The 22,808-nt window shown below is 49.7% G+C and overlaps 1 protein-coding gene across 1 annotated transcript in view; it reads right to left on the minus strand.

The window, feature by feature from the left end:
* The window catches only part of MAP1B (microtubule associated protein 1B), a 90,466-nt gene that overhangs the window by 25,483 nt on the left and 42,175 nt on the right, over nt 1-22,808 (minus strand). Inside the window, exon 3 of the mRNA XM_004420468.3 lies at nt 175-257. Coding sequence (XP_004420525.1) covers nt 175-257 — 83 coding nt within the window. The remainder of the gene's footprint in view (nt 1-174; nt 258-22,808) is intronic.

Here is a 22,808-nt window from a genome sequence, read left to right on the forward strand (position 1 = left end):
TACCGATGCAGAGAACCAGCCACTGAGTGGGGGTAAGGAAGCACCCCTGGGGGTGGACCCAGAGCTTCTCTCTCCCGGGCCCCTCTCCCGCCACCTCCCCAGCCCGTCTAGCCCGCTGGGGCTCTGTCCGTTGCATGAGGCCCTGCCCGAACCCCTGCAGAGCCGAATGCCTACCTCAGTGCTGACCGCTTCATCTGAAGGGTTGATCAGGACCACTGTTTCTAAAATGTCACTTCGGTGATGAAGGATCTTTTGTCCTGCAGGCACAAAAACACAGACAAAAGAGGAGACCCTTAGCTTTTCTGGATTAAAACCCCGCCTGCTTCTGGGAGGGCAGAGTCGGCGCTGCCTCTGATGGCACACACACAGCAGCAGGATTCTCCACACTGTCTTGGGAAATGCGATCGTCGTTACTAAACGAGAGTGTGCGGACCCCAGCAGGCTCCTAGGAGTTGGGTCGGGCGGTCTGGCGTGCCTCGCGCTCTCGCAACCCTCTAGTTTTCACGGTTGGGCACCAGGCTGCCTCTGTACGCGCATGGGGGTTTCATCTGAGACAGGGTGGGTGCCAGGAAGACTCAACAGGGCTCTTGACATCTCCTTTCTCATGGTAATTGGGGATGTTTCTCCCAATCGGCCTTTCTTCTGGTGAGAACAGCGCTGAGATTAATTAGGAGCCTTATTGTGAAATGAATGACATCCAGAAACCCGGGCTAACAATTAGCCCAACAACCCGAATGGCTGTCTGAGGCAGGCTTACAGTCTGTTGGGGTATTCATTAATTAATTCACTTGCTCATAGAAAAGTGGAGAAACCGTGAGCAAATGAAGAGTGGAGAACAACTCTCCTGCTGGACAGGGTAGCCAAATTGCGCCTAAACACAAGCAAGGCCGATGGAGAACAACAAAGCAAGGAGTTGTGGGGATGAATGAGCCCATCTAAGGAGTGCTGAAATTCTGCAGGGCTTTTGGCTCTGCATCCCTGACTTCCCTCACTTTATAGGTGGTAGGGACATCATGTGACTGAAGTGGATTGAGGCCTATGGATGACCTTCTACAAAGGGTCCCCTCCCTGGACAGAGATGAAGTGAGGAGGCGGATGTGTGGCCAGAGTGGGCAACACATGCTCGGCCAGTCAATGAGGGACAGAGAAGAGGGCTGTTCCCTCAGACAAGTGGAGGGAGACACCTGGCTGGGAGGGTGGACGAGAACATGTCTGCTGCTTGGAAGTGCAATTAAACTTGGGTGCCGGGAGGAAATGGAGTAGAATCTGAGGGAGACAGACACCAAAGGAGAGAATAACCAAAAAGCAACTGTTTTCCAGAAAAATAGATGGGCAGTTTTTCAAAAAGCTAAAACAGAATTACTCTTTAACCTAGCAACTCCACTTCTAGGTGGATAGAAACCAGGGACTCAGACAGATCCTCGCATGCCACGTCCACTGCAGCATATTTCACAACAGCCAAAAGGTGGAGACAACCTGAACGTCCACCCGTGGATGAGCAGATCAACAGAATGTGGCCTGTCCACGCAATGGAATCTTATTCAACCACAAAAGAATGAAGTCATGACACACGAATGGAACAACATGGATGAACCTTTAGGACATCATGCTGAGAGAAAGAAGCCACGCACAAAAGGACAAATAGTGTACGATTCCACTTATATGGAATGTCTGGAATAGGCTATTCATAGAGTCTGTGAGCAGATTAGAGGTTACCAGAGGCTGCTGGGAGAGGGAATGGGGAGTTACTGCTTAATGGGCACAGAGTTTCTGTTTGGGGTGATGAGAAAGTTTTGGAAATAGAGGTGATGTTGCATAACATTTTGAATGTAATTAATGCCACTGAATTGTACATTTAAAAATGGATAAAATGGCAAATTTTATATATATTTTACCAGAACTTAAAAAAGTTAACAATGCTATATACCAAAAAACCGTTGAATAGTACACTTCAGATGGGTGAATTGTATGGTATGTAAATTGTATCTCAGTAAAGAGGTTAAAAAAAAGACAGAAGCCCAGGGTGCACAGCTTAGTCAGGGCTTTCTTCCTTTATTCACTGAGAACCGGAAGCACTGCAGAGACAGCAACATGTTGAAGTACTTACCCCCGGCACATCATCAAGCCTGTTCTCCATCGTCTTATCTTTCCTAACAGTTAATGTTTACCAGTAAACCCACATTAGACATGGAAGAAGCCCAAAATCTACAGAACAGTGTGGGGCACCCCCTCCTCCCTGGACTAATTCTTTTGACGCCGGAAGAGCTCCATGACATAGGTACTACGATGGTCCCTTGTGCTGTGAGGACAACGAAGTCTACAGAGAGAATTAACCCGCCCAAGGTCATATAGCCAGCAAGCGTTCGAGCCAGGACTTGGACCCAGGTCGCCCAGCTCTAGAGTCCCCTGCCTCGCTGCCCCATGGTGCTGGTAACTGGGACTAGGATTTGGGAAAACAGACACGGCACAGACATTCAGCGCCAGGAAGAGCGAGGGGAAATCCAGAGGAATAAAATCAGAGATGGGCTTAAAGAAGCCAGAAAGCATTAGAAGAATATTAGCAAAGAGGGAAAAAAAGCCAAGGTGGGCGAACACCCACATAAAACAGGGTAAAATTAACAGAAGGTGTGTGACATTTTACTCCCGACGCCTGAAAAAATGAAGAGACTCCAAAACAGAAAACATCCCGCAGTCTGAGCAGGCGAAGGCCTGAGCCTCGAGAAGGATAATTGCACGAAGCCAAGGGAAAGCACGCTCGCTACTCCAAGTGCCAAAGCCAGTCATTTGCTGGGCGCTGCTTTTGGCTTTGTTGTTTTGCTGTTGACAACCACGTGCATTTAAAAGCTCAAGCAAAAGCACGTCAAACTGAACAAGCAAGTGATAAAATGACAATTAGCAAAGTACAGAAAACCGTCTCCTTTCTAGGTCCTCCCGTCCACGGCCTCCTTGAAACAAAGACTTCAGGAGCTTCAAAGGCACTGAGTGGACACAAAATTAGTGAAAGCACAAGACCACGGAGAAGTGAGTGTCATTTCCAGGGTCACACTACTGAGGTGACTGTTTCCAGCACCCAAAGCCCTGGGCAGCATAATGCCACGGCAGCACCATAGGCACGACCATGTTCTGTAGGAAACCCCAAAAGTAGACTTAAGCAAGGGACGTAGGAGTGGCTCTCTCCTCGAGAGATGGTGAAGGAACCAGAGCCCTCCCATCCTGTCTGCACGAAGCCCCCGCCCTGCTACCTGCGCCCTTCCAGACGCACGGCTAAGCAACCACAGCCCAGCCCGCCGAGCTTTGCCCGCCCAGCACCCGCCCAGCACCCCCCCAGCACGCCCTTCCTGCTCCGAGGCGCTCCCTGGCAGGGGGCTTCTTACCAGCCACGAGAAGTTCCCTTCCTCTCTGGCTTCATCACTTGCCAACAAAACAGATGCCATGTGACAGCTGCCGTTTACCTCTACCCCTTCCAAGTCAATTTTCAAACCTGTTTGCTCAGGAATTCAACTAACGATGTTCTTTCTGTCCATCTTTGGAAATACTGACAGCCACGGCACAAGACGTACACCAAGATGCCATGGCTGCTCCTTCCACAAAAAGCCTTTTTATAGGATTGGATTTGAACGAAGGAGGGGATTTAAAGGGAAAGAGAGAAGCCTCAAGCTCTTGTCACGGCCAGACTGTTGGCCAGATTCTCGTCCCAGACAACGTCACCAGGGGCTGGCCTTCCTGGCATCTGGCAAACCCAGGGCCTGCCGGGGGCTGAGTGCAGTGCCCCCAGCCCCCACATCCTTGGAGGGTGCCAGCTCTCCTGACGGCAGGCGGCTCTCGGCTGCTGGGACGCTCACAAAGTTGCATATTTGGGGAATGTTTCACACTGGGAAACGGGCCAGGCATTCTGAAGGATAGGCCACCACCCTCCCCTGCAGAGGTCTCGTTCAGTTGCTTCAGAAAAGAAGTTCCCAGGAGAGGAAGACACCGTGGCTGCGGCCTTTCTCTCTACCATTGTGGGTCTGCGTTCTCCAGAAACAGCTCCCAGGGAGACCACTCGGCCACCTGGGTGGACGGTTGACTCGCCTAAGTGTTGGTCCGAGGGAAGCAAAAGCAGAGGCTTGAGATGGAATGATGGTGTCACTTATTCCTCCGATAAGACACAATCTTTGAGGGCGTCCCCACAAAACAGTGTAATTGTGAAGGCTCCACCCCCGGGGGATGGGGTATGACACTGTTGTGTGACAACAAACGGGTCTGCTCCACCTGAGAATCAAGAGGATGGCCAGGGACCCCCTGAAGCAGCAGGGTGCTTGCAGACAAGTGTCCACTCCCAAAGGCCATGCCTGTGCTCAGATAAGCCCATATTCTTCAGTTATTTCTGGGACTTTTGTCGGTGATTGAGAATCTGACAGATTAATTCAAGCTATGTGCCTCTTAAGGTTGGGCTGTCTTAGTAGTTTATGGTTCACTACATGCAGGGGACCGAAATCTCTGAAAGTAAAATGTTATTTTCTAGGTATATAATCTGTAGGATGCTTAGGGTCTCTTCTCCACAGTTTAACATTCATCTAAACAAGCACACACACAGCCTTTCTCCTGGTTTTGGAAGAGGCTGACCACGGCTGAACTCAGACACCCACTATCGAGGCACAGCCACAACCAAACCCCATCAAACTCGGAACCTTCTGTCTCACACAGCTGACCCTTCCCTCCCAAACACATCCCACACATTGGCCCAGAACACAGTGGCCTAGGAGGCTATAACATCTCTGCTGGGAGCAGAGCAAGGTCTCAGCCTAGGCAGGCAGCTGCTTCATGAAACAGCCTCACGCAAGTGACAGAATGCTGGACCCAAAGTCACAGCAGCGCCCAGGGGTGGGGGACCTTTGATGAAAACAATAACTAGTGATGCTGAAACCTTTAAGTTGTCTTTAAGTGGACGATAACTCTCTATGTCTCGAGGATGAGTTTTAATTTCCATTTCCATTAATGATCACAACCCAGAAGCTTCTTTCTACAACTTCCTTTTCCTAAAAATGAACACTTTGCAAGCACAGTCTAGAAACAGAAACTGAAGAATAAAGAAAGCTTTCAATATCTATTCAGTATAGAAGGGAGAAGATGAGGAGGATCCTGAATCGCTGATACGAATGGACGGGTAACCACGTAGGAGCGTCAGGGCCGGGGCTCCAGAAGGAGAGAGCCCTCGGGCCCACCCAGCTCTGCCCCGGCTCCACCAGCTCCCACTGCTGCCCCATCATCACCCACCAATGCCACCCACCGGCCCCTCCCCAAGGAGAAAACCAGTGGATGCTTTTTGGAAAAGGAATTTGATATTGCGCTTCAGCACTAGAAAAAACTTCCAACATGGAGAAGCACAAACTTAGAGAGGGTTACAGAAGATTCTAGAGTTAGAAAGGGAAATGCATGTGCTAAAGGAGGCCTGGGATTACTTACCTAAAAGTTAGGCTGGTAGGTCAAGAAAAGGCCAGCAGCACCAACCGACTTGACGTTCAAGTCTGTTGGAGGGAGGGAGGGAGGAGGAGAAAAGAAGGAGTGCAGAAAACACTCCCCAGGGAACATTTAGCAAAATGGATGGAAGCAGGAGAGGAAAGGCACTCACTGCAGGAACCACAGGTTCTGCACCAACGAACCTCCCGGCAGCTTTTGGTAACAGGTTTTTGTTTGGAATAACGTCCAGGCCTCCCTCCTGCAGGAACCCACATAATGACGTAGAGCAGAGGTGCTAGGAGACAGGAGAAGTCTGCGGAGAAAGGAGCTGGCGTGGAGAAGGGGAGACTAGCGAGTCTTCTTTTGCCCCAGCGCCCCTGCAGAGGTCCTCTCTACCCCCTCAACTCACGCTGGGCACAGGGCGGCAGGCCCAGCCCCAACCCGGCAGGAAGACAGCAGCACAAGGCTTGTCCTGGAGCCTTCGTGGGTTCTCCCGTGATCCTTCTACCCCACCTCATCCTTTCTAACCAGGAAAGCAGAGGGAGAGGGGGGTGAGCATGGGTTATGTGGTAACAGTGCTTCTGCAAGGCCACAACCCACAGATGTCTTTCCCAGGAGCCCAGGGGAGGGCCCAGGAGGAGGGCTGAGGAGCCCAGCCCACCAAAGCCTCCCCCTTGTTCCCTGGAACAAGGATCACCTCCGACCTGAGGGAGAACGTGACCACGAGGCAGGCTGGACAACTCAGCCCCTTGCCCCAGTCACTGAGGCCCCTTGAAAACACGGAGAGGCTGGCAGACTTGATATCTCCTGATTACACTGTCCCTGGAGATCAACAGGTCAGCACAGAACACGGAGAGCCAGCCGTCCCCTACAGGTCCCCTCCCCGGGAGGGAGTTTGATTCCTGGGTCCTCACACAAAATCAACCCACTGGTCTTTCACATAACTTCGCTCTTGCAGCTCTTGGCCTGAGGCGGGGAAAAGGACCCTCCCTAGGCTGGGTGTCCAGGCCCTTAGGGAACGTGGGTGGAAGGACAGCAGAAGCAGAACCCAGCCCTGGGTGCTGGTCTTCAGTTCACACACTTGTTGCAGCACCCTCCATACGCTTCCTGCTATCCTGTCTGAATCAAAAAACGCCCAAACACGAGGCGAACGCACAGAAGTGAGAGCACCTAACTGATCACCAGAGCTCGCTGCAGGAACACAGCAGCAAACCCTCAGGTGTGCACCGTGCTTTAGAGTTTTCAAAACATCTTGTCCTTCAGGTGGTGCCTGGATTGATCCTTGGAACATTCCTGTGAAGTGGGGGATGGGGGGCAAAATCATTATCCCCTCTTCATGGACCAAAGACCCCAGGCTCACAGTGGGACAGCGGGACTAGGCCCCGTGTGGCACTCCACTCGGCCCCTCGGCCACGCCGTGACACTACTCTTTTCACCGTCTTGTCCTGGCCCACCCTTGTCCGAAATGAAAGTTTGCAAGTTGTGATGTCAAGATCGTCCTTGGTAAGAGGTAAACATGTAGCCCGGGTCAGCCACTGGTCAGCCGGCTGCTGAAGCCCCACTGGGCAGGCGGCACACCGGCCTCCCACACGCACCCGAGGCCAAGTCCCTCTTTGTTTCTGCGAACAATCTGAGCCCAGTTCTCTCCCACCTTTCCCCTGATAGCCCTGGAAACAGCCTTTCTTTTCTGTTGGAAATGAATTTTTTTGTTTCTGCATTTGTTTCATCTCTGATTACGTTCCTGCGTGTCACAACGCTCACCAAATTCTCACTGTTTGTTTGCTAAGAGAATAAGAACTCAAATCCATTATGAACAAGTTCAGGAGACTTCATAAATAATTTTTTTAAATTTAAATAAGTTGATCATTGCTTGGGAGTTAGACAACTTTTAGAAAAAATTTACCTTAGATACCTTTTGTGTTACAGAGAATTTAGTTATTACAGAATTTGAGTCTATACCCATTTTTCTCTATATTTCCTGGACTTAAGTGTTTTTCTCTTTTGTTGTCATCTGTTTTGGTTTGGTTTTTCATGTGTCTGCTGGTCCTGCACCCCACCCTTCACTTGGGTTCTCTGCCATCTTCTGCTTTGTGTTTCCCTGACCTTTAAATGTCCAGTAAAGCACACAACCCAGCCCCCCAGACCCCTGCGGTTCCCTCCTTGTTCTAAACAGGCCCCCTGCCCGCAGGTGCAGGCCCGCCTTGCTCCAGGTGGCAGAGGGGGGCCTCATTGTTCATTTCACACGCCTTCTCATTCCAGCTGCTCCCACTAGGAGCAGACTGTGGGGGAGTGAGAGGCCAGGTGACCATGGGTCCCAACCTCTTGCAGGGTTCCTGTTCCACCCTCTTTCCAAACCCTCTCCTCCGGGTTTTTCTCCTACCTAATCCCATTCTCTCAGGCTCTCTTTTTCCCTCTTCTCTCTCCTTTCTTAAGGACCTCAGGGCAGAGGGATGAGAATCCAGGCCTAAGGTTAGAAGTGGGAGGAAGGCATTTGTTTCCTTTTTCTTTGTCTCTATTTTGTGCCCTGGCTGAAAGAAGAAGAAATAAATATCATAGATGGTGCCGATGAAAGTCTGGCTCCCTGGAGAACGCCTAAGGAGAACCAGCAGCACCGACGTCAGCACCAGCTGGGGTGAAAGATAACCTGAAGTTGTTTCTTCAACAATGTACAGATGCTACAGACTAAAAGAAAAGGTACACCTAGTGAAGGGCGGGGTATGAACCCGTCCAGGGCTCGTCAGAAAGAGACCCACATCTGTCTAGTACTCAGCCTCTCACAAGGCACCTCCCTCTGCGTTCAAGCACTTAAACCTCGAGGGTGGTGTCCCCAGCCCATGAACCGGATCCTCCGGGCTAAGGCAGGGTCCTGTTCTCTAAACAAAACCTGCTTCGGACAAAGAAAAATACTTATGCTCCTGGTGCCAGAGAAAGGAGTCCCTTTCTCTGCCTTTAAGATGAGAGGAGTCCAGCAGCCACATAGGGAACCTCCTACCGGGAGCCTCATGAGAAGAACTTGTCCCTCCTGGGAAATGGATCAGAATGTCCTCATCTCACATATGGGGGACCAGAAGGAGCCCTGGTGACAAGCCCATCCCTCCCTCCCCACAGAGAGAGGGAAAGCCAACCTCAGGGGCGAACAGTGACTGGTCGCAGGTGACCGGTCGCAGGTGACTGACCGCAGCATTTTTACGGCTGCCAAAGGCAACTCCTACGCATACAGTGGACAGTTCCACTTGGGGTAGGTGCTCGACCAGTAAGGACAGCACCCATTATTTGTGACCCACGTCATGGTTTATAAAATCTTTTTAACTGCATGTTACCTCATTAGTGCATCACAAAGATCAACTGTTATAATTATTCCTTTTTTACCAATGGGGAAATCAAAGCTGCTGGGACAGGTTGATTGAATAAGCGTTAGCTGTCTTGTCCAGTATCGCAGAGATAAAACAAGCTGTTAACTAGGTTTTAAATCTGGCCAATCCGAATCCTGACCCCCTGTCTTGCCCCTGCCCTTCACTGCTTCTCAGAGCGTTTGAGGAATTTACAAGGTCCAAATTCTTACTTTTTAAAAATATGGTTCATCCGAGATACATTTTACCTAGTATATTATAGAACACTCCCAGCGTTTAGGGTATAGACTGGGGAATTATTTTTCTTTTGAGGGATACCTGCCACACGCCAGGTACCCTGCCAAATGTTAGGTTAAACTGTGAGATTGCCAGAATCAGCTATTTTTTACCTCAAAAATGGCCCTTTCCTATTGTTCAACAATTAGACCTAACTTTCTTGAGCTTAGAGTAAGTTTCAAGGAATGTTTTTTTCTTTGTAAGCGATGTTGTGTTCCCTGTGTAAGACAATGTGAATTACTTAGGGCACAGTTTTCTGGAGTTTATTTCAGGCAAATCAGTGCCACCTTCATAAACCAGCATGGCGGCGACGCCGTCCCTGTCTTAAAGGGAAGATGGTTTAATGGGGAGACTTGGACCTGTGATGGTCCCTAATTTGGGAAACATAAGTCAGAAGTCGTGCCTGATACACAGCAGGAGCTCAAGCAATATTTGATAAAGGAATGAATAATAAAAATGAATAATAAGATATACTGAACACCTGCCCTGGGTCAGGCACTGACCTCAGTTCTTCCTGTGTGGTCACCGCGTTGAATCTGCACGTAACCCTCGGAGGAAGGCACTGTTCCCCGTTTACAGATAAGGACAATGAGGCACAGTGCAGCTAAGCAACAGCCCGAGGGACCACGTCATGGAGCAGGATGGACACCCGGGCGGCAAGGTCCAGAGCCCAGGCTCTTAGCTAAAACGCTGTTTTAAAGGGGCAGAAGGCAGACAGACGAGCGTGAGTTTGGTTTGGGGTGCGCTGCGTTTGAGGTCCCAGGGGAGCTCCAGGTGGCTCCGTCCAGCGGGCAGGCAGGAATGTGGATCTGATGTTCAGGTGACAGGCAGGGCGGGAAGCACAGATCTGGGAGAAAGCAGCATATTTTAGGTGATACTCTTGGGCAACACAGAAAGAGCCTCTTGCTGAGAACAGTCTGGGGAAACGCCACTATTTAAAGGGTGGGCAAAAGCAGGGAAAAGCGGGTGAAAGGGACGGAGAAAAGCACAGGACACAAGATGGCACCGCACCGTCTCTGCTCACCTCCACCCAGCCCCAAGGTGCCCTGTGCCTGCAGAGCCGTCCCGACTCGCAAACACAGAGGACAGGTGAGGCAGAATATTCCAGACATTAAATAATCCAATAATAGTCACACCTGCTTTTCAAACTCAGCCCCAAACACGCCCACTCTGGCCTGCACATCCACTGCCAGGAGGCACTGCTTCGCCCGTGGCCATGGCTCCACCTTCTGTCTGGGAGACACCTGCCCGGTGGAGGGAAAGATTGCAGGCTGGCAGTTCTCAGAATGTTAACAGTCCCCACAGTCACCTGAGGAGCTCACTAAGAATGCAGATTTCATGGCCCACCCTCAGACCGTCCGATTCAGGAGGGACTCTGCATTTCTGGAATCTCTCAGGGGATTCTGAGGGTCCTGTGGTCCCTTCTTTGAGAAACAAGACAGTGTAGATGATGAATACGCTATTGATCAATAACAATATGTGACCTTATTTTAAATCATCCTCACATTGTTTTTATGTATTACTGTCCTAATGCCTGAACACATTGCTAGAATTATTTCTCTTGGGAGCAAATGTGATCATTAAAAGCTGAAACAACTTTTCCCAGTAAGTATTGATTCACAGACTCATTTGACAGTTTTAGCTGACATTTAATTTGCCATCAAACTCCTGCCATTGATCAAATCCAGGAGACAGCTGACCTTTCACCCTCATCTGTTGCTGCTCAGAACCGAGTCACCACACCATTCACCCTCAACGCCAGGTGCCTTGAAACAAAAATCAAATTAGTCCTTTCGGTATCGGCTACTGAAAAAGAAACAGAAAAAGAAAATGGCAAATAGCTGACATAACAAATGTTACCCTGGCATCTAATAATCACCAGGCCCTCAGAAGCTCTTAGCCCCAGACCAGGGGGAAACCACTTGAGCTGGTTTTTTTCCCACTAAGGTCCGGAGAGGGCGATGGTACTGGCAGTGGCAGTGTCAGGCTGGGGAGCAGCAACCAGCTGGGTGATGCGCCAGGAAGGGACTTCTTGAGTCAAGACCTGACCTGAAGTCCGGTCTCAGCCAAAGCGGTGCCTCAGCTGCCACATCTGAACACGTGACGGGAAGGCAGGTGCTCAGGTCCCTGTTCCCGCCAGTACGAGCAAGTCTGGCCATGTCTTTTCAAGTATCTGGCATAAAACCTCAGCCCAACCCTGGGGAGCTGTGACTTCTGTTGTTTGTCTTGGTTTTGTTGATGGACGTGCTGCCTCATTCCGAGGGGCCGGTGGAGACGGCTCCTGCCCAGATGCTGACGGAATCAGTGCCTAGATTTCCAGTTCACACCTGCCTGTGCTGTCCATCCAGAAAAACGTGCCTGGTTCTTACCGACCTGGGGTCTGCCCTCTCCCAGGCTGAAGGGCAATCGTCAGCACCCCAGGGCCAGAGCCCCGACTCTTACTCCTGACCTCCTGCTCTTTGCCCTCAGTTAGGTGCCCTGTCTGCTGACCCAGAGTGAAGTTTACTCAGCGCCTGGTCCTCCACTTCTCTCGGCCAGACGCTCTGCTCACACCTGACTGACTCCGGGGCACACTCTTCCCATTTTCAAATGTCTTTTCCTCAAACTCCGGGCTCCTAGCAGGTCCGTCGTGATCCTCAGGGAGGTGGGCGGTGCCTGACCTGTTTTCTGAGGCTCGGATGTCTGACTAGGGGAGAACCTAACCTTGCTCCTGACTGCCAACTCCTTCCAGGACAAAAGGACCCCAGACCAAGGAAAGTGTGACGTGGGCCCTGGGTCAGGTTTGAGGCTTGGGAATCTCTTCTAAAAAGACCAGAACACTCTGCTACGTCTCTAACTGCGAGGTTGGAGGGCAGAGGGCCAGAGGCTGGAGCATGCGGTCATGAGAGCAGCTGCACTGGCAGGGCCCTGGCTCTCCCCCTAGTCTCGTGTTTGGAGGCTTCAGTACAGGTTGTCTTACAGGAGAGCGGGGACCAGGGGGCTACCGCATCCAGACCATCATTACACAAACCACACCGACGAAGGAGACATTGTTCACCCGGCCTCCAGGCAAATCCCACTCATCCTCCCTTTAAGGCCTGACCTTCTTCAGAAGCTGCAGGATGTCTTCTCCCTTTCAGAGGAGAAGATTCTGGACTATTCTGGATCAGGCTCCGGACATGCCTCTGGAAGCAGCTTCCTAACTGAAATTGGACCAGAATACCAGCCCAGATGAAGAGTATGCTCTTTCTCCTACAACTTTAGGCTTCAAAAAAGGAATCTGCCCCCAGACAACCAGGACTTGGGGGGAAAATGGACCAGAAGAGGATTCTAGTTTATGAAATAGAGGCTTCCCCCCACTGGCACTAACTATGGATTCAGTACCTTTTGTGTACTGTGGCTAAATGTTTACTCTTGGGACAAAAGTTGTATAGGAATTTTTAACATCTGGAAAAGAAGCTTAAATTTATGTCACTTGTTTTCTCACAATTCTCAGTGGTTATAAGCTGAGGCTTTAATGTGTTTTCTGTACTGTTCTGGAAAATATCTGCATTTCATTTCTATTGTATCCAATCAAGTTCATCATGAAATTTCCTAAATGCCTCATGTCTACAAAATTGCTTTAAAGAATAAATTACATCTTTTTTTAATTCATAAAAAAAAATTAAGTGTTATTGGGGTAAAGATAAGCCCACTTACCAATACTTCAACCCTTGGGATTTTGATGTCAAAGATGAAGAAAAAAATACATTTTCCTTCCCCAGCTCATTTTTTTCAATATAAAATGGCTGTGACTTTGATAAGCTTCATTAGAGAAGCCATTATTTTATTACATCGGTCTGTTCTTATTTGATTTAAAGAATGACTGTTGCCCAAGGGTATCCAATGGAACACCGGAGTTACACGGTTTGACAGGTACAATACCATTCTGAGCGAGTCTTCCCTACTAATGGATAATTACTCAAGTGGCTCAACTGTGCGCCCTCAGTGTGTGTCTGAATCTCAGGGTTACAGAGAGAGGCGTCCTGTCCAGAAGAGGCTCAGAGAGAACCAGCTCACACGCTTTGGTTAATATTTCCTGGGAGCTATGGTAACCATCAGGGATTTCTTCTTGTTAACTTTCTATTCTTTCCATAGGTGGAATTTTTGCTTCTAGTTAAAAAAATCCAACCAACATATTTCAGACAGTGGGACAGATGCTGCAAAGCCGTCACACGTAGGAATCATACCCTTCTGCTCACGCGTGTACATGAGGCCTGCTCAGGGGCCCGAGGTGCTGCCTGAGCAGAACGTCAAGCGATTTTGTACATTCGGACCCCGTTTCCCTCTGTTCCTCCTCTCTTTTTCGTAATGTCTACATTTCAGCATTTCTGCATCACCTCTTTGGTTTCAGAGATTTCCAACTGAGCATTTCCCGTGGAAAAAAAAAGGAAATCTAGCAATTAGCATACATTATGTGGCTGCATCCAGCTAGTACACTCACAAACAAGCCTGTGATGGACAAGTCAGCCGGGCTGTCTTGGTTCCTGGACTGTGCGCCCTGCTCACAGCCTGCATGTGCCAAGGAGAGGTGCCGCCCCCCCTTCCTCCGCCTTCTGCCTTCCCAGCCCCTGCACAACCCTGCCAGCTTCACTGCCTCGAACTATTTAATGAGTTCTTAATTCAGCTTTGGCTCGGGAACCCAGCCCGCTGCCGTCGCCTGGGGCCTGCCTCTCCCTTTACACACTATCAGGGAAGAGCCATAAAGACGAGGTGCATCACCACTGGACTTCCACAGGGAGGAGTCCCTCGGCCCCCCATTATCACAAGGCCTTGCTGGCTGTAGACGATAAAGGAGCTGAAGGCAGGCACGTCAGAGGGCAGGGAGAATGGGGGAGACCCCTCTGGGGGCTCGGAAACAGTTCCTAGAGAGTGCACGCTGCCCTGTCAGCCCTCGGCCTTAGTCAGTGGGAGAGGGAGCAGAATTAGACCACGCTGAATACTCTTTGGGCCAAAATTACACACAATTGTATGTACAGGTACCTGTCACATAACAGGACCCTGGAATACTCCTCTCCACCACGGTTCCAGGGGCCGATTCTCTCCTCTCAGACGCTGGAAATGGGTCTACCTGCTGCCCTCACCTCCCTGGACCTGCACGTGGAGCACAAAACAGTGCTCCTCGGAGAGAGGCTCTGTATAAGCCACAAAAGCTATGACTCTGGGAGAAAAGGCTGAGAAAATGCTCTGGGACTTCAAGTGCTGGCACAGGCCTCATAAATTAGGCAGCTTTTCCTGTATTTGCCAAACCATAGCTAGGATGTTCCACCCAGTCCTTCTGGGTCTTTGCATACCTTCCCTCTGTCTAGAATCTCCTCTCCTCCTACTTACTTGGCTGCTTCCTGTTGGTCCTTCAGGTCTTGGTGGGACATCACCACCCTGAGGGCCCCATCCCCAGAGCAGCTGGTGCTCACTCGCAGGGTCACAAACACCACACCGCACTTCTCCAGGTGGTCAGCACTAAGGACCCTCTGACGTCAGAAATCAGGTTTCAAGAGGGAATTTGGTGCTTTCTTCCAGATGGATGCTTGACATTTATTTATTAATCATCAGTGGAGATGACTGTGCGAAAAAGCCCCCCTAACTGAGATGGCAGTTCCGGGTTCTGAAAAGAGTACAGTAATGTTGATTGAGTACTGAATGTAGAATACTGAAAAGAGGCTTTGCAAACAAGGCAGACAGGAATAGAGATTGACTTAGACTAAAAGTTATAGTCAGATGTCTTCAAACAGCTGCATAAATGTATCCCACACACGCTATGATTCTACCTATTCATAAATACCTGAGGACAAATTGTTAAAAACAGGCGCCTGATTTAATCTAGTCAGTAAATAAATGACTATATTTTACCTACAGATATGGGTTTAAAATCCAATCAACTGATAATGTAAGCCTTTTAGAGTCAAGGTACATTTCCGGAGACTGGCTGAATGGGGTTGGTTCTCACGAGGTAGTGAGGCCCCCATTGTGGAGACAGATATGAAGCCAGGAGCTGATGGTTCTAGAGTGGTGGCTCCTGGTCCCAGCCAACCATCAGAGGCACACGGGGTGCTTGTTAAAGTTACACATTACTGGGCCCCTGGACCCACTGAACCAGAATCTCTAGTCAGGTGGAAGACTGTGAGTTAAAGGCCCCGGGTGATGATTCTGATCCTCAGGCAGATTTGGGAGCCTCTGTTCTAGAGACTGCTCTAGTGCTGGCTGGGGGGCTGCCCTCCGCAAAGCTTCCCAGGGGCCCCTTTCAATCCTAAATTTCAGGGATTTACAACCACACGTGACTTTGTAATAAGCAACTCCTCCAGGACAGGTCTCCTCTCGTCAGCATACAGCCTAGTGAGCTCCTGATTTGAAACACGAGACGATCTAACCGGCTTTCACAGGTGAGAAAATAGGAAAACCAAGACGAGGCTTCCCAAATTGAAAGAAAGAGACCCCAGCCAGGAGGAAGCCAGGGAGGGGAGAGGTACAGAAAGGAGAGAAGGAGCTGGAAGCTGACGTAAGGACAAGCACAAGTGACCAGGCAGAGAGGCCTTATTTTACTTTGTGATCGGGTGTACTTCAGTCCACCAAACACGGATGGAGCGCTGACTGTGGGCATGGCCCTCAGACTGGGGGTGGCGGTCAGCAAAAAGAACAAGACGGCCCTGCCTTCTGGGCACACATGCTCTGGCAGGGAGACAGAGTGCTTGAGGGAGGAGAGAAGACTCTCATCGATATGGACTCTCATCCACTTGGGCTAAAACTGTTGGCTTAGAGTGGGTCACACATTCTCCCTTCTTTTAGAAAAGGATTAGACCAGAAATGTAACTGCCTTGTTTACAAAACGATTTAGAATGGAGGCAAAGAACGCGAACAGAACGTCTGGTGACTCCTCCGGCTCTTTGAGGTTTTGCCTCCACAGTCTTCAGGGACCCCTTGCGGCAAACTCTCAGCGGGGATGAAGTGAAAGCGCTCACACGCTGCCCTGGGAGCCTTCGGGCGGCAGCACGGTCACTGCGAGCCACACTCTCAGTGCTGTAGCTAATATTCCACCCACGCACATTCAGAGAACGCCAAGGTCTCAGCGTGGACTGGCAGGGGGTTTTAACAATAATGATTTAATGTTACTAGGGCCCTGCTGTGTTGGGTCCCTCACAATATGTGTCAACAGCAAAGCCTCTGGGCCCCACTGAGGTCACAAAATCTCAGGAAGGAAACAAAAATCCTGTGAACATCCTGGCACCTCCTTAGAGATATTCCATAAGCATGACCGTAGAGTAATGCATGGAACTTCAGGGACTCAGGGAATACACTGTTTATAAAGAGCACTTCCTTTGGCTTTTTGTTAACTCTGTTTTGTTAAGGACATTTTCCTTTTCCTTAGCACCACTTTATTTTCATCTCTCCTCCAAGGAATAAGAGAAAAGGGGAGAAAAAGAAGATGCCCTCCCAGTCATGTCATGGGCCTCACATCAAAGATTTTTCCAGTTAGTCACTCTGAAACAATCTCAGAGGAAATGAAAAGGTCTTCAAATTGTTATGCTGACCATGACTTTCACAGGGAAAACAACACTTCTGCCTGGTTTGGGTTCCTTCCTTTCTCTCCAGCTCAGACGCTCACCTTGTCGATCACACTAGCTTTGCCAAGTGACACGCCATGTCCTTGATGTGAGGTCTTAAGCGCCAGAGAATCCATCCCGTGCCTTGGCCCCTCTCGTGGGCTGACGCTGTCCCGGACTTGAGGGCCCCTTCACTCTCTGGTGATGGTAACTTAGTCCTGGTTCATCGGAAGGCCTCCGAAAGGCCGTCAGTTCTGATTTTCTCAACACCTATTTTTCCAGCACACCATCGGCAGAGCCTAAGTGGGAGCTGAGGAGGCAGAAACGCCTAGGCAGAAAGGGGGCAGGAGGTCAGGAATGTCACTGTGACTCTCCTCCACCTGCGGCCCTCCCTGTCCTCTGTCTGCCCCACTCCTGCTGTGAGACGAGAGGCCCTTTCAGTCGAGAGGGGTCTCAGAGGAGAAGCGTGTGCAGTTCCTTCATCCCCCCACTCCACACCAGAACCAGGACTCGTCAGTGTCCACACGAACCCCACAGCCACCCTTGACTGACCGTGGGCTACGTGTTCTTTGTCTATCACATTAGTTCTCGTCCTCAGCTAGAGCCATACGAGCGGCTTCCGTGTGTACGTGGTGGAGAAACCGGGTACAGAGAAATTACGTGATGGGTCCAAAGCCACACTGGTGAGAGGGCAAACCCAGGTGCATCTGATATCACAGTTCGTCTTCCCTCCTCAGCCCCCTCAGGACCACCGAGTCAAACACACTGGCCTACTCAGGGTGTGCCCTTCTCTGCTCTCAGACCCAGACCTGGGATTCTGGAAGGTGGAGACACCAAAATCTACGGAGAAGCAATGCATTCTCCCCTGGGCCGCCATGTCCCCGAGGCCCAGGAGCCCTGGTCACTATGCCTGTGATGTAAATGGTGTGCCCCAGAGGTAAGCACTGAGTGGTTGTGTCCCGCAGTCTTTCCGGCCTATGAAAGCCCCAACCCTCCGGGCCTACGGCTAGACCCACTCGTCCATCCAGGTACCACATCAAGGCCCAGGGCCAACGCACACTGACTTAATTCCGTGGTCAGTCTAGCTTATTCCTGAAGATCTCCAGGGACACGGATTCTACAACAGCCTCTAGCAGAGGAGTCTGGTCCCTTAAGTGGAGAGGGTGGGAGGCCTACTCTTTGCCTTTTCTCCCCCTTCTGAGAATTAAGAGATTTCTTACAAGTCTTTCTGATGTTGCCTGTATACCTGTCTCAAGGAATAGGACTAGTCCCTACAACAGATCTAAAGTGATATATTCTAGAATAAAGTGATTGCGTCATGAGGCTACTGAATTGATATAAAAGAAAGCACCATGGAATAATCAGCCACAGGAACATTTATGAACCCTTCTTACCTAAAGAGATTGCAAAAAAAGAAGGTTATTTCTTAACAGTGTAATCAGCCAGACTATTCCCAGCCTCACTCAATTCCCAGACAATAGTCATCGTTGCTGAAATAACTTCAGCTATTTCTAGCCTGGCAAATAAATAAAGGCTAAAAGGAAAGTATAGCTTGTCATCCAAGACCTAATAGCACTGCTCTTGACTAAAGATGCTCTTCTCTTTTCACGGTCGTCTCAAAAACAGCCGGGGAGTGGCTGCAGGAAGTGTTTTTGTTTGGGGGGTTGGTTCTGAACATACCACTGACCCCCCTTTGCATCTGTGCCTAATCCATAGTAACATCTTCCCTCCCGCTTCCCAACTCTCCTTTATGCTCCCAGAGAAAGTGGAAATACAAACAAGAAAACGGAACGGGTGAAAGCTTCCCTTGCTCTGTTCAAAAACACATTTTTGCCCTCCTCCACAAAAACTAAAACAGTCCTCACATTGGGGCTCGAGGAGACTCCACAGAAAGACAAAGCCACAGATAAAGGCAGGTCAGGTATAATTCTGAGGGAGCCCCATCCTCTACAGCCACAGGTGAAAGTAGCATTTCATGCAGACAGAGGCTGCACGTGCCCCACGTCTCCAGTTCAAACACCCACGAGGAAGGCCTGGATCTTGCACCATTCACAGAAAATTGTTCCCCTTAAAACTGGACTCAGACTCAGATATGAATTTGATGTCAAACTCTAGTTCCCATAGGGCCCCTGAAATCCCTGCTGAGTCTTCACAAGTGTCCCTTTCTTTATTTCCATCATCCATGACTAGAGGGCTCCCTCTAAAACCCATCCATGCTGACTTTTAGTGAACACTGGGAGAGTCTAGAAGGCACGTCTCCCTCCAGGGCATCAGCTGAATCCCTGGCATAATGATGTTTATCAACTACACAACACAGTGAGTCAACTTAAACACATAGTTCCACAGACACAGCCAAGCTGGGAGGTGGCCTACAGTCAGTCACTTCCAGCCCTTAGGAAGCCAACACCTAGTAACGCTCTTCACCGCGTTAACATATCCCACCTGCCTTCTCAGGAGCTTCCAGACACGGGGTATTTTTGCTTCTTCCCAAGACTCAGAGAGTTGTTGCTGCTTTTAAGGATTCTTAAGAAATAAGTCCAAATGTTGGCATAATGGAGTAGTGATATATTGTTTTACTAATGCCTAAACATCCTTCTTCACAAAAGGATCAGCTTTCTACAGCCTTTCATGGAAGAAGAGAAGCATACAGCTCCTTCTCTCCTAGAGGCAGTGAAAGAAGCTACGGAGACAGGCAGACTGAGTCCCAATCCCAGCGCCGCCGCGTGCTAGCTGCGACCTTGAGCAGATTCTTTCATCTCTCCGACCCTCGGGTTCCTCTTCAGTAAGTGGGAGTAACAGGACCCACGCCTCGTTGGGCTGTAGTGAGGATTGAATGAGGTCCCATTCGTAAGGAGCCTGGCAGGTGGGTGCTCGATAACTGGGTGGAGCTTTAATTACTATAGAATCGGATATATTGCCCAAATCTCTAACTTCCTGCATATGTGAACCCTTTCAAAATCAAAGTATAGACATTTATATGAAACCTCCCTGGGCCCAAATTCCCTCTCCTCCTCCCAAAGACGCCCCGATGGTCTCTGGTCAATGTTCTCTGCCCACTGGCACCTACCCCTGACCGCTCCTCCACGTGAGTCCGGCAGCAAGAACAGCCTGAGTGCCTCGACTACCCCAACCTCGCCTGTCCGCCTCCTCCCTCATCTCCACTGAGCAGGCACTGTGCATCTCATTAGGAAATCACCAAGGTTCCAAGTCGCCAATGCTTTACCAATCAATACACTGGTGATCCTCCCGAAGTAGTCATCCTCAGTCACATAACTAAACACCATCGAGACCCCCATGCCTGGCCACTGCTGCTGTCTCTAAGGGGTCTGGTCACATTTTCCAGCACCTCTTTCTTCCCTCCAATTGCTTTATCACCCAAACAGTTGTGTGCAACTAGACCAAGATGTAAGGTTCCCTTCCAGTTGCATCATTTTAGAGTTCCCTGCCATCCCTGCTAACACCTCTGAGTACAAGGATGACATTAAAAACCAGAGGAAAAGAGAAATAATAGTCAGCACTTTGTAGCCGCTTTCTGTGTGCCCGGCGTCATGGAAAGCACCTCGCATGCATGATTTCCTTGACCACTGTCATTTCCCACCGCCCAGAAGCAATTACTGTAGGGTCTGGGGCTTCCTTCTCCAGCGAGGATCCATCAGGGCATGGCATGAGTCTTATCAGGTAGGTACAGGCTGTCTTGTCACTTTTTCCACTTTCAGGGACTGAGATCAATAATTCCTTTCAGGCTCTGCTGCCCACTTGCCCCCAGACCCTCCCCCTGCCCTGTAATCAAACACGTCCTCACCAGTGGGTCCCCAGGAGGGCATGGGAGCCCACGGCCGGTGTCCCTGGGAATCCCAGCTCCACCTTGTCCCTGGGCTCCCACTGTCTGCGACCCACAGCTGCACTGTTGACCTGTGTGTGCTGCTATCTGCATTTCAAATAAGTTAATAAAAGCAACAAACTAAATAATAAATTGGAGATTTGTGTTTAAAACAACGATGACAAAGTCCTTTGACTGACCCACAGCACCAGAGAAAAGCAGCCGAGTGACAGCACTGATGGCACTTTAGACACACAGGGCCCTTCAGCTGATTGCCTCGGGATTTTTACAAACATTGCCCTCTCAATCCCGAGTGAAAAACAACATCTTTGGGTAGGAAAATAGGTCAAGACAAATATAAAAGAAAGTGTGTTGCTTTGCATACAGTTACAATCAAAGTCAGTCATCATTCATAATCTGTTCACACACATTTATTTACTAAGCACTGAGTAAGCTCTGGTCACTGGGCCCCAGCCGGTTAGGGTGGATGCGGGGAGCTTATGATCCATTGTCCTCTACAAATAAACCCACAGCGATCCATCGATCAGGAGGTGGGAAGGCCCGAAGTCTGGTCCATGGCACACAGCTTCTCCGCTCTGAACCACAGCTCGCCCTGGGTCTTAGGCCCCTCATCTGCAGAGCAGGAACGAGTGGGGAGGGAGTTTGTATGGCTGCTCTTGAGAGTCTCGTTCTGTTCTGACACGCAGAGATAACTCAGGTACCTTGGTCTTGCTCTGTGACCCTGTGTGTGTGGGAGAAAACACTGTTTCCCATGTTGTGCACGGAAATACACAGCACCAGAAGTTGGAACCAGAACCATAAAGTCCCTAAATCTTACCAGGTCCTGGTTTCCTGGTATACAAAGTGGGAACAATGACAATTCTTATCTACAGGGTTGTTCCGAGATTTAAAAGAGGTAACATATGAGAACCGCGTTGGAAAGCAGTGTAGACATGTGAGTTATCACTAACATCTCTGAAATTTAACACTCATCTTCAGGATCAGAAATCGAGAGCTCATCTTTCTGCTATGCTTAAGCATTTCTGTCATATTTTACGCTTTTCGTACCCACAGCACACAACGGCTTTCATTACGTGGCCACGCTATTATTCCATTATCAGCTTGCCTTTTTTTAAAAAGAAGATGAGATTTTAAAATTTCCTGCCTTCATGTCTTGTCTTCTTGGTCCACAAGTAAATGCTTCATTTAACCAAACAGATTTCTGTTTTCTCTCCTAACCTGCATGCTTACAAGAGGGGGCTTAAGAAATTCCGTAGAGAAGAAAGGCAGGCTGAGGAGCAGGGAGCGGGCGGTGGCGTGGGCGGGGGCTGCACCTGCCGGGCTGGCGCGGCTGGAGTAGCCTGTGTGACTGTGGACGCCAAAAAGAAAAATCAGTTTCAGAAGCAGAGGAAAGCAAAGCAGGGAAAGAGCGTCAGGGGGGCAAGCCTGAGGAGCCAGATGCGTGCCCAAAATGAAGATTCCCTCAACTACCCACCTCGCGTGCTCTTTCTGTCAGATGTTCTACCAACAGGCTACTCAACAGCAGGGGCAAACTGACAAGAAATGAAGAGATTTAGGAAATGTTTCAAAAGCAGCCCCCGTAGATCCAAACACCACTGCTCTCCCAACTCTGCCGACATTGGGAACACGGCGTGGAGACCCTGAAGGTGGCTGTGTGTGCCTGGAAATGATGGCCACGTGATCCCCTGATGAAGGACATTACGCTTGAACAGACATCAACACTCTGTCCTATTTACAGAGAGATTTCCCCTTAATCCACCACGTATTTTGGTTGTTAGTATAACTACCCGAAACGCCAAGGGCAGGAACACACAAAACCACAACCTGTTTTTGAGCCAACACGCTCTCACTAAATCGTATTCTCAATCACTGCTTTTGTTAAGTCAGTCCACGGCTCAGGGACCACGAATGGCTCCCCAGTGGCCTCAGGATTAAAGCCAAGCTCCTCAGCTTAGAATTTCATAAGCTGGTCTTCTCTATACTCTGGGGGAGCAAGGTGTGCAAAACATGCGATTACCACTCTTGAGGAGTTTAACATTCCAATCGGGGAGGCCAGATTTTTGTATATAAAATATTTAGAAAATAATATATGCTAGTATATAATCAAGTGCTAAGCCAGTGAAGGGACACAGTGTGCAGGGACATGGGTTCACCTCCAATTCACCAGAATGTCAGCCTTCCATTTCTACCCTCTTTAGAAAAATACTAATCCGCTGTCCAACCTGGAGACTGGCATAATCAGGCTTGAGAGCACTCTGACATTCAAAAATCTGCACCATACCTGGATTTGTCAGGGCAAATCCCCAGATCAAAGACGCCCAGTTTAGAAGACACTCTCACCGTGTG

Source organism: Ceratotherium simum, chromosome 4, assembly GCF_057802395.1.
Source record: "Ceratotherium simum simum isolate JZ-2026a chromosome 4, ASM5780239v1, whole genome shotgun sequence".
Classification (NCBI taxonomy): domain Eukaryota; kingdom Metazoa; phylum Chordata; class Mammalia; order Perissodactyla; family Rhinocerotidae; genus Ceratotherium; species Ceratotherium simum.